This window comes from Lampetra planeri, chromosome 11 (genome assembly GCF_965212315.1).
Source record: "Lampetra planeri chromosome 11, kcLamPlan1.2.h2, whole genome shotgun sequence".
Taxonomy (NCBI): Eukaryota; Metazoa; Chordata; class Hyperoartia; order Petromyzontiformes; family Petromyzontidae; genus Lampetra; species Lampetra planeri.
This window is the reverse complement of record NC_136117.1, coordinates 2,654,699-2,667,488: the sequence shown is the minus strand read 5'-3', so window position 1 is coordinate 2,667,488 and position 12,790 is coordinate 2,654,699. Positions and strand designations below refer to the sequence as shown.

Genomic DNA, 12,790 nt, shown 5'->3' with positions numbered 1-12,790 from the left:
ACATTTACAATTTGAGTACCGTGACGTTTCGCTGGTGATTAACAACCATCTTCATCAATCAATGAGATAGTTATTATTTTGTTAGAATGAATGAACGAACAAAGTGTAGGTTAACCTTAAAAATAATTGTCAAACAATATTCACTTTTCCAGTGCTGTGTTGACAAAAATGTGTAAAATGTTGTAAACATTACTCCTGCAGTGTCCTGGGAACCCATCCAAGAAGAAACAATTCTGTAAGCTGCTGAAAAGCAGGGACAAGAAAAAAAGGAAGTCTCCCAGCAGGCGGCCGTCAATTATGACCGTCAGCAAGCTTCAGAGCGAGGTGCTGCACATGTCTACCACGCAGTACGCAGGGCCTCGTGTCTCCAATCACGCGCTCGGCCTCACCGCACACCTCACGCACCGCACCTCAGGGCCGCAATCACCACTGTGAATGTTTGGGGTTTCCTCCTAGCTCATGGTTCCCGGTGAGAGTTGGTTAGATCACGGACAGGATCCGGTGCGGCATGGTGGCGAGATGTTAACTACCTCGCCTGGTATACAGGAGGTCGTGGGTTCGATCCTCGATCCTCGACCCTGGCGCCTATATATTTGGAGTTTGCATCTTCTCCCCGTGGTAGCGTGGATTTTTCTCCGGATATTCCCTTCACATTTGTACTCAACATGTTTTGAGAGTATTTGGCTGCTATACATTTGCATGTGATAAGCCACTTCGTTGAGCTATCATTTGTGGCCATATTGCTTCTGAAAAAAGCTATATAGCTCAGTGGGGCCTTACCTCGTAAAATACAAAAAATAATTTAGTTTAATTTCGCCCACCCCCACTTGCTAAGGGATGACAAAATTTTAATTTTTTAAAAACAAAGTCAGTGGAGATTTTTCGTGGTAATTGCAGTGACTATTATCATCACGATATTGTCCAGCATAGCAATTAGCACACTGCACTACGAACCCGGTGACCCAAGTTCAATTTCCCCACCAGGGCTAAACATCACTGGCGAGTGATATCAGAGCCTGTTCTGGAGACCTCCTTCACCAAAGCTGCACTGAGGAGCGTGATGACGTGTGGTTAAACAACCCCCATGGCCAGGGGTCGGCAACCTGCGACTCCAGAGCGACTTTCGGCTTCATGATGTTATTTATTAAGGACCGTCTCGCATTCATATTGCATTGCGGCTCTTGAAATACTGAGGTTTTTTTACCGAATTCTAAAAAATGGCTCTTCTTGTTATTTTGGTTGCCAACCCCTGCCCATGACCGACTCAGCGTGGGGAGGCCTTCATCCAGCAGCGGATTGACAAAGGGCTGTAAATTGTAATTATTATTGTCTGGAAGAAATATATTGTTGAACTTTTTTCGCACCGTACGTAGCCAACCGTGCTAATCGGAGGTGCGGAGGAAAAGACAACAAACTAAACACAAAAAGCACTTCTAAAAAAATTAGCTTTCAAACTAGATTTGAAAGTGCATCGCTCCAGTGGCTTCCTAATATCGGAAGAGCGTTCCAGATGGCCGCAGAAGCGCATCTGAAGCCGTGTGATGTAGTGACTTTTTTTTCAATGGCTAGCCAAAAGCCGCTGTGAGGATGACTGAAGTTTGCGTGATTGTTTATGCTCCTTGACGAGATCAGCAATGTATTGTGGTTCATTTGTTTCAAGCACTTTGTAATGAGTTGGACCTTACAATGTATTCGTTCGGCAACCGGAGGCTAATGCAGCTCAGCGAGCACTGGACGGACATGTTCGGATCTTGCAGTACCCGTCACTACACGTGCTAACACCAGGGGCGTGCGGTCAGGGGATGCAGGGAAGGCAGAGCCTCACCTGTCATACTCCAATGAAAGTAGCTGTTACGAAAAGTAAAAAAGAAAAGAATAATCAAATCAAATAAATATTAAGATTTTCCACTGATCTCTGTTATAAATGTAATTTCGGTACGATTCCAATCATTTTTATAGTCAAAATGGACAAATCTGCGGAGCTCCGCTGCAAATACAGGAAGAGACGAGAAGTGAGGCAACGACGAGCTCAGCCTCCCCTGTGATTGCGCAACCCCTCAGAAACTGGATGGAGCGCAGGCAATAAGCACGTGCCTGTTACTATCTCAGTATGTCACCAACGTAATGTTTGTAGACCCCTTCATTTCATGTCCTCACCTTGCATACTCCAGGTAACTTATTTCACGTATGTGTATAAAGATATTTAGGCTCGCTGGTCTCGTCATGAAACTGCAATGAAAATGCACCAGGGGAGGCAGCTATCACGTCTGCCTCACTGAGGGGGACGTGTCTAACATGCCCCCCTCAGTTTGTGCCTCCCCAGCCATTGCCCTCACCGCACATCACTGGCTTACACCTTTGACTAGCCAGGTGTGAGCAAACCAGTGGTGGACGATCCGTCTGCGTACGACGCAGGTGGACGAGCTCTTGGTGGACGTGGCAAACAAATCCCTCCGGCTGCTCGCCACGCGCCAGGCGGAGCTGCGGCAGTGCGAGACGCTGGGCCAGGAGGTGCTCGCCTCCACCAAGCACTTCCAGAAGGTGTCGAGCCGCAGCGCACGCCGCCTCCGCTGGGGCTTCCTCTGCTTCTTCTGCTGCTGCTGCAAAGACTGCTGCTGAGGCAGGCGGACTCCAGCCCGTCGTGGCACGTTGACAAACGGAGCCACAGTAGCCAGAGTGGGAAGTTGGGAGAGGGTCCTTCTATCGACTGGTGGTTCCCGGTGGTTGCTGGGTAGATTACTGATCGTATCTGCAGTTTCCCCACCACCCGCCCCCACTCCATCGTGGATAAGAGGAGTTCTACTGCTGTACTATTATTATATTAAACTGACACAGTTTATATTCAATCAATTTAAGGTAATAAACAAGATGTGCAATGGTAGAATGCACGCACAGAATGAACAAATTACTTAAGTGACTATAAGCCAGTTTCTCAATTGACATGGTTTTATCCCCTATTATTTTTGTAATGCTTATATTCTCAGCATGTCCATTGGATTAAAACAAATCTTGCATAAATGTATTTTCTTCAAATTAAAAAAGGTCACAACAATCAATATTCAATGTTATTTCCATACATGTTGAAAACCACTCAAGACACGCATGAGTCCTATAAAAACTCCACACTTTTCTTAAATGCACGAGCACACATCCCCAGTGATATTCAGCTCAACAGAGCACGCAATTTCTTGAACTTATGACTCATGGACTGGCTCGATTCGCTGTATTGTGTTGCGATTGTGGTGCACGGTACTGCACTGCCTTGTGAGGACTGCTCTCAATGCGCAGTACTGGACTGCATTGTAATGTCGCTCGTTTCACTGTACATTGATCTTTGTATCGCACGAGCGACGGCGCAGTGTGGCCAGTCGGGTTGCCAAGAGACTGGCAGGGAGTCACTGCACGTGGGAGAGACAGGAGTGACTCCACTTGTCGATGGACGAGAGAAGCAAACAGCTTCGTGTCGACAATCAACCGCACGTGCAAGGGATGAGACTTGAACTAGGCACAAGGGGGCTAGGTCCCCATGGGGTACAAGAGCTGTGTGTATGCGCACCGGGATCAGGGACAGCTGCGAGAGACGAGAGAATCGCTGTCCTCTGGGCAGGTAGCGTGAGCATGACACTGCCCTGCTTAGACCATCAGCAATAGCGGGCGGGAACGTAGCCAGAACGTATGTTGAATTTTTTTCGCACCGTAAGTAGTCAACCGTGCTAATTGGAGATGTAAATGCAGTTAGACCGTGAAGAAGATGATAGGTGAGAGATGCGTGAATTAAGAGGCGAGAGATGTGTGTAGGGGTGGCAATTGTGGGGAACAAAAGGTGGGAGATAGTGGAGCGAGAAGCGGAGGTGGGAACAGCATGGAGCGAGGTGTCCAGCGAGGAGAGCGGTGGCATGGTGCAGAGACGAACGCACAGCTCACGAGAGAGGCGGAAAGCACGAGGTATGAACCAGAGGTGTGGACTCGAGTCATGTGACTTGGACTCGAGTCAGACTCGAGTCATGAATTTGATGACTTGCGACTCGACTTGGACTTGCATAACAATGACTTTGTCCCACCTCTGGTATGAACAGGGGTCGGCAACGAAAATAACAAGATAACTTTTTTCGAATTTGGTACAAAAAAAATATTTCAAGAGCTGCAATATTGGCACGTGAATACGAGACGGTCAGTAATAACGTCACAAATCAGTCCTTAAAGGGGTGCATGTTGCCAATCCATACGGCGCACAGACGTTTCAACGAGAAAAACAAATGTTTTGTCAATTTGTTTGTTTCTCCCTTGTGATGGGATTAACGTGGGATGAACGTGGGGATTTATAAGGGCACGGGGTAACCAATAAGGTCTGAATTGGTCTGTAATAGGGTAGGCACTGATAAGGGGTTGACAGGTATGTATGAGTGAGAGGAAAACTTTTAAGATGAACAGCATCAAAAAGGCAGTTGAAAAAATGGGGAGGATTACGAAATGGCATTCACCAATCAAACATTTGCATCTCATGTTGTTCCATGGCCCTGAATAAAGCTCGATTGAGGTTTTTACTGTATTATACAATGTAAACATTATCTCATATTACACTTAATAAAAAGTATCACTCTTATGTTTAAGTATTTTCACAGTACCTTTACTTAAAAGTTTTTTCCCTATAATACACAAGGACATGAGTGGTCAATAAGGAAATGCAGGCAGCGTTCCAATGGCTGGGTTTACAATGCGATGTATTTCTCAAATAATTGTAATGCACACCAAATTAATAAAAATAAATAAGAGGTGGCCAGATAGCTCAGATGTCAGTGTTGAGATGGCACCACTCAAAATCTGAGTTTGAGTCCACCAGCTTCTCCAAGCGTAGCAAGTTGATGGGCTCAGCCTGGTCATCAATGACTAAAAAAAAAACTCATTACATTATATTTAGTCCTGCACTTCATTTGGCTGAATTCAGCTCCGATAATAAAAACAATAGTCGGTGGGAAAGTGCTGCACCTTGCTCTATATACCAGCAGTCACTTGTAATCTCAGACATAGTTCTGATATCTGGTTCTATGGGTCGTTCTCTAACACCAAGGGTTGCACTGCTATGCGAGAGATCCGAATAGATTTTTCATCTTATGAGATGCCAAAAGCACAATGATTAAAATTGGGGGTTTGTTTTACGTAGATGAAAATATATATTTAAATTTATCAATTTACTTCAGATGAAGAGCACCCAATAGTAGTTCTGAAACTTTATTTGAGCTTTAATGACAGTTACAGACAATGGCACACACTTTTCAATACTTAATAAAACATACATTTTATGAAATTATGGCAACACAATTTACGCACAATGAGCCAGGTACATCAATGAATGTGGAATAAGCATAAAACGCTGAATGAGGTCTAATTGCTGTTCACCTCCATCAAAGTATCACCTTCAGCCTCTGCAACTTTTTCATCATCTGTGAGGTTAAGAGTCAAGAGAAAATGTACAAATTACAATCTGCTCAATATGATGAATGTTCCGATGATTCCGGGTCACTCATTTTATCTGCTCAAGGGCTCCAGTAACCCGAATAATCGATGCATTCATCAGTAGTTCTCAACCGGGGATACGCAGACCCCTGGGGGTACGTGAGGCAATTCATAAATGTGTGAAATGATATCATACACGAGAGTCATTGGTGAATAATCATGTATGAAGCTGCCAATATAAAAAACTATGATAACATTTAAATCCATATGGTAACTTATAACGATATAAAAGACCTTTATAACCTCATTGATTGTAAATAATGTCATTTCCAAGAGTAGCCAGCAGACGGAAAAAAAGTACATCATGCATGTAGAGCGTTCGGTGAATGTTTACATTTTTTTGCAGTTACTAGCTAGTTAGGATAACAAAAAAAAATGAACAATTGGTTAGACTATTGATGTTCATTATTCACATTTATTTCTCAGGACTATGTTGGGTCAGGCAAGGGAGTACTTGGTTGCCAAAAAAGGTTGAGAACCACTGGCATACATAATACGACTGTATGAATTTGGGGGCTGGATAATAGGTGCATGGACAGATAAGTTTCACTGTCGATGAATATGGATAAGAAAGTTACCAGAACATTTTTGTGAGATATTGAACTTGACTTACTCTCCAGCATCTCTTGAAGCTCATGAATGGTGCTTAGAAGCACGTGGAACTGCTTCCTCCGCAGCTCCAACTAAACCACAGCACACATTGTTAGCAGGAGTCAATTGCGTCAGCAACATCATACACATCACGCGGGAGTGAGTATGTGTAGTGTGAGAAAATACTTTAAAAAATCACCTTGTTCTCAACACTCTCTTTTGCTTGTAACAGATTCTGGAGATCTTTGTCCAGCTCTTCAAGTTGCCTGAGGGAGAACATTTACAAACAAAACTTGATTGATCAAACTTTTAATATTACATTTGGAATTCTGCACAGAATATCTAACCAAAATTGTTTTCATCGGACTCATCTTTCATAAATAACAGTTTAGTATACAGACCCTTATTCAGTACAGCTGCCAAATTTGAATAAAAAACATGCTCATGCTTATTTTGCCAACAAAAGTATGTTATCATGTTAACTTCATTTTTAATAGGAATGCACGAAATATTAGCAATTCGAAAAATACAGCAGTGTGTTTTAGTATTAATTTTCACGGTCGGCTACATACGGCACGAAAGAAGTTCAACATACATCCTTACATATTTGACAAAATTTAAGAAATTAAAAGAATCCAAAGCTCAATATTACTTGAGCCCCTTGGGCCACTATAGTCACGTGACTACCACGTTGGGGGTCAGAAAGGGGAAGGGAGCACAGAGGGTCACAGGAGCTGCAAACACAACTGACTTTCATGTCAATGAAACAAATGTGTTCAATGGTAAATGTAAACACGATTCACGATACAAATACACGCTTATTCCATACTGATGTTAAAGCAAACTAAAATAAAAAGATTTCAATATATTGTGAAACACTTACTTGAGTGTCTTGCTTCTATCAGGGTGCTGCTCAATTACTTTGGCCAAAGCATCATACTCTGAGAAAGGAGAGGACATCAAACCACCATCACAACAGTCGAGGATCCTCCACTTCTAAAACACATCTGCTGGACCCACCTCATAATGTACAACATCTGAAAGGTGTATTTAGAATGTAATATCACCCCCAATCAAGGGGGTACAATTCATATAAAATCGGGTAAAATACGGAACAATAAACAAAAAATGTACTTGAGGGAAATCAATAAGTAGTATTTTCTCCTATAACGCGGTAGTTGTGTTCCTGTAGAACAGCGCGTTATGGAAATCGCGCGTTATAATAAATAAATATACATAGAATAAAGCACAGTCCCGCGATAACACGTGAGATGCGTACACAGGGTGAACAAAGACTGAGGCGCGTGGGTAGCATCTCGAAGCATCCAGCAGCATCCCGCCCTGCGTAATGCTAGGCCGAGGCAGCCGTACAACTGCTTATTATTCCTACTGGTGTGAAGTAGTTGTTCACTCAACTGCATTATATCCAATTCGCATCCGCATTATTAAAAATGTGTTCCCTAATACAGTCATCGCGCTATATCCAATTTGCGTTATGAAAACATGCGTAATAGAACAGACTGGAGCGAGTCTTGCATTCCCTCCTGAACAGAGACTCGGCGCACACAGGTCCTCAGAGCGATACTCGAAAAGGCCCGGCCACCCAGCATCGGGTGCCAGATGCGTGGCTGGGAGAGTCGGCCCTTCTCTGACGATCGCAGCACATAGGCCCCCAGTCGCATGAGTGCTTGTAGATATGTAGGTCCAAGATCGTGCACTACTTTATAGGCCAAAATAGCCAGCTTGTACTGGATACGGAAGCTTACTGGAAGCCAGTGCAGATCGCGGAGTGGGAATAATGCGCTCAAAGCGGGCTAGATGTCTTAGCCTTCGAGCCACCGTGTTCTGCACTGCTGAAGCTTCCACACCATGACACAAGGTGCAGAGCCGGACCTAAACTTGAGAGCAATTACCTTGACGATTCTTGCGTATCCGTTTGGCTTGAAGGATCTCCTGCTTGCACTGTGTGATCCTTTCATGGCCAGCTGCAATGCTGTCCTCTTTTGCCGGAGTAGAAAAAAATGCAAGAATTACCAATATGTGAAGGTGCATAAACACATGAAAACGCTGTACATGTATTCCCTGATCTACCAACGTTCAGTTTCCGAAGTTTCGCGTTCACGCAATTCACAAATTATGGACAGTTTTCAATTAACGAAATAGAATTTCCGCGTGAACGAAATTTCCCACGGCACGCGAGATGAGATCATCAAACAAGCACCAAGGAGGCTGCGACAGTGTCACGGTATCCCAACAGTGCAACGGTAACGCCTCCACATCAACTTTCCCGTCATTCCAACACGCAGATATTTTGGCGAGTTCCCAGAAAAGGTAAATTATTTTAGTTTTAAATTAAATAGTATTCAATTGTTCTTTATTATTACTGTACTGTGAAAAGTGATATAGGTGTATAGTGTTAGATTAGGAGTAGAGTAAGGCTATCCGAAACACATCCATAATTGTTCGTATTTAATTTTTGGAGAAAAGCCATTCCGATTTAAACACTTTTCTTATGTGTGTTTTTAAGAACGCATCCCCCTTCCTAAATCGAGGTATACCTGTATATACAGGAACAGAGAAGTATATAGTTATTCTTTTAGTGTCAAAAGCCATTACCTCACATATATGGTGTTTTATCACCTCACATATATAAGGAATTCAAATGAATTTTTTTGCCAAAGCCTGCCTTGCAGCTGATAACTAAATTTAAGCTTCTTCAGCGATTTATCCGCCAAATCTCTGCTTTTTAACTACATATATGCTCTTTAATAGGCTGAACATACTGGGCGCTGGGGGAAGCAGTCTCCCAAGTGTCAATGAAACAACCCCGAATATACCTGTTATCCTATCTACAGCTCCTTCACTAACAACCTAAAGTTACAGCCGACATATATTTATAGGTTTCGGATATTACAATAAATGTACAAGTTGTTTGGCAAATATTTAAAAACCACTTGTAAGGCTCAAGGCTGCGAGTCGTTTGCAGAAATACAGCTCCAGTTCTCACCGATATGTTTGTAGATCTTCCCATAGTTGTTCATCTCCCGCAGGTTCATGTTGTGCACCAGAACAGTTTTCCCCATAGAGAACTCGCACTGCGCCAGGGCTCCAACCATTCGCTGGTACTGGCTGTAGCTGTCGGTACAGGTCAGGCACGTAGCAAAATTGAAGCGTGGAAATAACAATGGTTCCATGTCACAACGCAGATTTGCAGGATGTGGGCAGGGTGGTTAGTGGAGGAATCGCGCACCGCTCCATGAATTCAGCCAAACAGAATTCGATGTCTGGCTGAAACTAAAATCAGCAGTAATATCTCAACACGACTTCTTACACCAAACCCGCATTGACCAGCGTGGAGCGTGGTCAAACAACTCATATCAAAGTGGCCTGATATTTGAGATGAGCATTGCTCTTGACTTGAAGTAATGTAAACTAATACCACAATGCCTTCTGAAGAACACAATGGAAGCGTGTGTGATTTGGCAGCCAGGCTCCGTGTACCGCGCAGCATCACCTCTCGTCCTGTGAGAGCGAGTCATTGCTGCACCACTTGATGAAGCTCTTCAGCAGGGAATTGATGCGGCGATCGTCTCCGCCTCCATCTCCGTCAATCAGCAGCCGCTTGCGGATCACCTCGTCTGCAGAACACCGCAGTTCGGGAGATCAACCACTCTGACCCATCACTCAACAGCACGCACCTTACACCAAACCCACTCAAGCTCTGAGATATCATCCACTCTCACCCAGCACTCACCTACACCAAACCCACTTACACTGATATCATCCACTCTCACCCAGCACTCACCTACACCAAACCCACTCACGCTCTGATATCATTCACTCTCACCCAGCACTTATCTACACCAAACGCACTCTCACCCAGCACTCATCTACACCAAACCCACTCACGCTCTGATATCATTCACTCTCACCCAGCACTTACCTACACCAAACCCACTCACGCTTAGATATCATTCACTTTGACCCAGTACCAGAGGTGTGGACTCGAGTCATGTGACTTGGACTCGAGTCAGACTCGAGTCATGAATTTGATGACTTGCGACTCGACTTGGACTTGCATAACAATGACTTTGTCCCACCTATGAGATGTGGACTCGAGTCATGTGACTTGGACTCGAGTCAGACTCGAGTCATGAATTTGATGACTTGCGACTCGACTTGGACTTGCATAACAATGACTTTGTCCCACCTCTGCCCAGTACTCACCTACACCAAACCCACTCTCACCAACACTGACCTACACCAAACCCACTTACACTGATATCATTCACTTTGACCCAGTACTCACCTACACCAAACCCACTCTCACCCAGCACTCACCTACACCAAAGCCACTTACACTCTCTTAATATGCGACTCAGCAGACAACACGCCCCCTTCACGTGCATAATACCGGATCTTCTGGATTCGTAGCGCAGCGCGCTAACCGATACACTACCGCTCCCCAACAATACTGCTGCTCGCCACTAAGCAGCGGTGACGTCACCACGGCGCTTGTGCCAGGCTAGGTGCACCTCGAGGCCACGTGAAGTACCAAAGGCCGGCTGACACGTCACGGGACAGACCCAGGTTCGATGGACTGACTGAATTGACTGACAGATGCACACGACCTGTGCTCCCCACTGTTCCATCTTTCTGCGTTTTATCCGCCCGGCGCTCCGCTCGCTGTTGTGAGCGTCACTCCTCCTATTGCTGGCGGGCGACTGCCTCCAGCTGTTTAGCAGCGTCCTTGACGAGCCTCCTCCTCCTCCAGAGGCCGACCTTAACACCAAGTCCACTCAGCTCCACATCCACGTGTACCGCAACAGCTCCCCATCTCTTCCCTAGGCCGTCCCGCGCCCGTGGAGCCCCCTCGATCCGGCCAAACAGAAGTTGCCGGTGGCTGGGGATGCCGCAGGAGCTCACTACCGGGACTGTCTCCCCACACAAAGACCCCCCCCCCCCCCACACAGACTGTTGGGGCAGCAAGTGCTGCTAGCGAGTAGCACCTATGGAGGAGGGAACGGCACACGAGCGGGTATGTGGCCGGCACCACGCTCGGGCCGCCCTCTGTCTCCCTGGTTGGCGATGTCTACGACACACCGGACTCATTTGAGGCCGAGTCGAAGTCGACCTAGGGCAGGGGTCGGCAACCTACGGCTCCAGAGCCGCATGCGGCTCTTTACGGGCTGCTTCTTGACGATATGTACATGTACATAGATGCATTGCGGCTCTTGAAATACTGAATTTTGTACCGAATTGGAAAGAAATGGCTCTTCTTGTTATTTTGGTTGCCGACCCCTGACCTAGGGGAAGAGGCCCAGGACCGGTTTAGATCGTCGTCACCGGTGTTGGTGACCGTGAATCGAACTCGGGCCGCCGGGTTCTTAGCGCAGCACGCTAACCGCTACACTGTCGCTTGTCTCCACCCCCCCCCACGCAGAGAGACAAACACACAGAGAGACAAAGACGGCCGCGTACCGTCCGTGGCGGCCACGCTCCCCATGCCGCCCGTTCCTCGCATCTCCCGGCGTGCACCGCGTTCTGTGCGCCGCCTCTCATTGGCCGCGAGGCCGCGCACGCGCTGCCAATGGGCGGTGCGGACTTTGGACGTCGCGGGGGGGGGGGGACTTGGGGGGGGGGCTTAGGGGGGTGAGGGGGAACTTGGGGGGGGGGGGCATCAAGTTCGCTGGGTCCTTCAGTTTTTCCCTCCATATATAGTTTTAGAAATAATACGCCAAGAATGTGTCTCGTGCGTGACGTCACTCCCCATTCCGCACCCCTCCTCAATAACCATGAGGGGGTGACGTCACTTCACATGCCGCACCTCTCCACAATAACCATTAGCGGGTGACGTCACTCCACATGCCGCACCCCTCCACAATACTCTTTGGTTCTTTCAGTAAAGTCACGTATAAAGATACAATAATTAATTAAATACTAGCATACGACGTTTCGATTGCAACACAAGCAATCATCAGGTATAAATGAAATAGAAAACACAAATCTAGTATACTTAGAAATGTAATGTAATACAACAGAGTCGGATAACATAACAGTCAACACCCTATACGTGACTTTACCGAAAGAACCAAAGAGTAATTCCTGCAGTCACGAAAGCTACAAATTAAGTTTGAACCCCTCCACAATAACCATTAGCGGGTGACGTCACTCCACAGGGGGCACCCCCCCCCTCCCTCATTAATAATCATGAGCTGAACACGTTTTCTATTGAATATTTCAGATTTACTGCAATATACACCCGTCATTGGACGGGCAAACAAGATCGTTTAGAAACACGCGTTCAGAGTATTTGGCTGCTATAAATGTCCACGTGATAAGCCACTTTGTTGAGCTATTATTTGTGGCCAGGTCGCTTATGAACAAGAGCTGTGTAGCTCAGCGGGTTTACCTGGCAAAATAAAATAGTTTAGTTAGTCTGCATTAACCACAAGCACTTGTAGCAAAATGTTCTAATCATTTCTGCATTGTCTTTGAAACCGACTACATTATCAGAGCATGTCTGTTTGCATGTTTTGACACAAGTACTTGTGGTTAATGCAGACTTGATGTCTTGCAAAAGGTAACTTTTGGTGCTTGAACATCTTAGCTGCTTTATTGCCAGAAAGGGTAAAGCCAATTCTTATCTTTCATCATTTTGCTACTGGAAAAAAATGCCCCGTAG

The 12,790-nt window shown here is 45.7% G+C and overlaps 1 protein-coding gene across 1 annotated transcript; it reads right to left on the bottom strand.

Annotated features, from left to right (window-relative positions):
- Nucleotides 1–5,215: 5,215 nt before the first annotated feature.
- Nucleotides 5,216–11,711, bottom strand: THOC7 (THO complex subunit 7). The gene is made up of 8 exons (XM_078598635.1): nucleotides 11,587–11,711; nucleotides 9,620–9,743; nucleotides 9,113–9,240; nucleotides 8,019–8,105; nucleotides 6,989–7,046; nucleotides 6,305–6,371; nucleotides 6,128–6,197; nucleotides 5,216–5,441 (listed from the first exon to the last, which is right to left on the bottom strand). Exons 1-8 carry the CDS (start codon nucleotides 11,627–11,629, stop codon nucleotides 5,383–5,385), a joined length of 636 nt encoding a protein of 211 aa, XP_078454761.1. The 5' UTR covers nucleotides 11,630–11,711; the 3' UTR covers nucleotides 5,216–5,382.
- Between the last annotated feature and the right edge of the window lie 1,079 nt (nucleotides 11,712–12,790).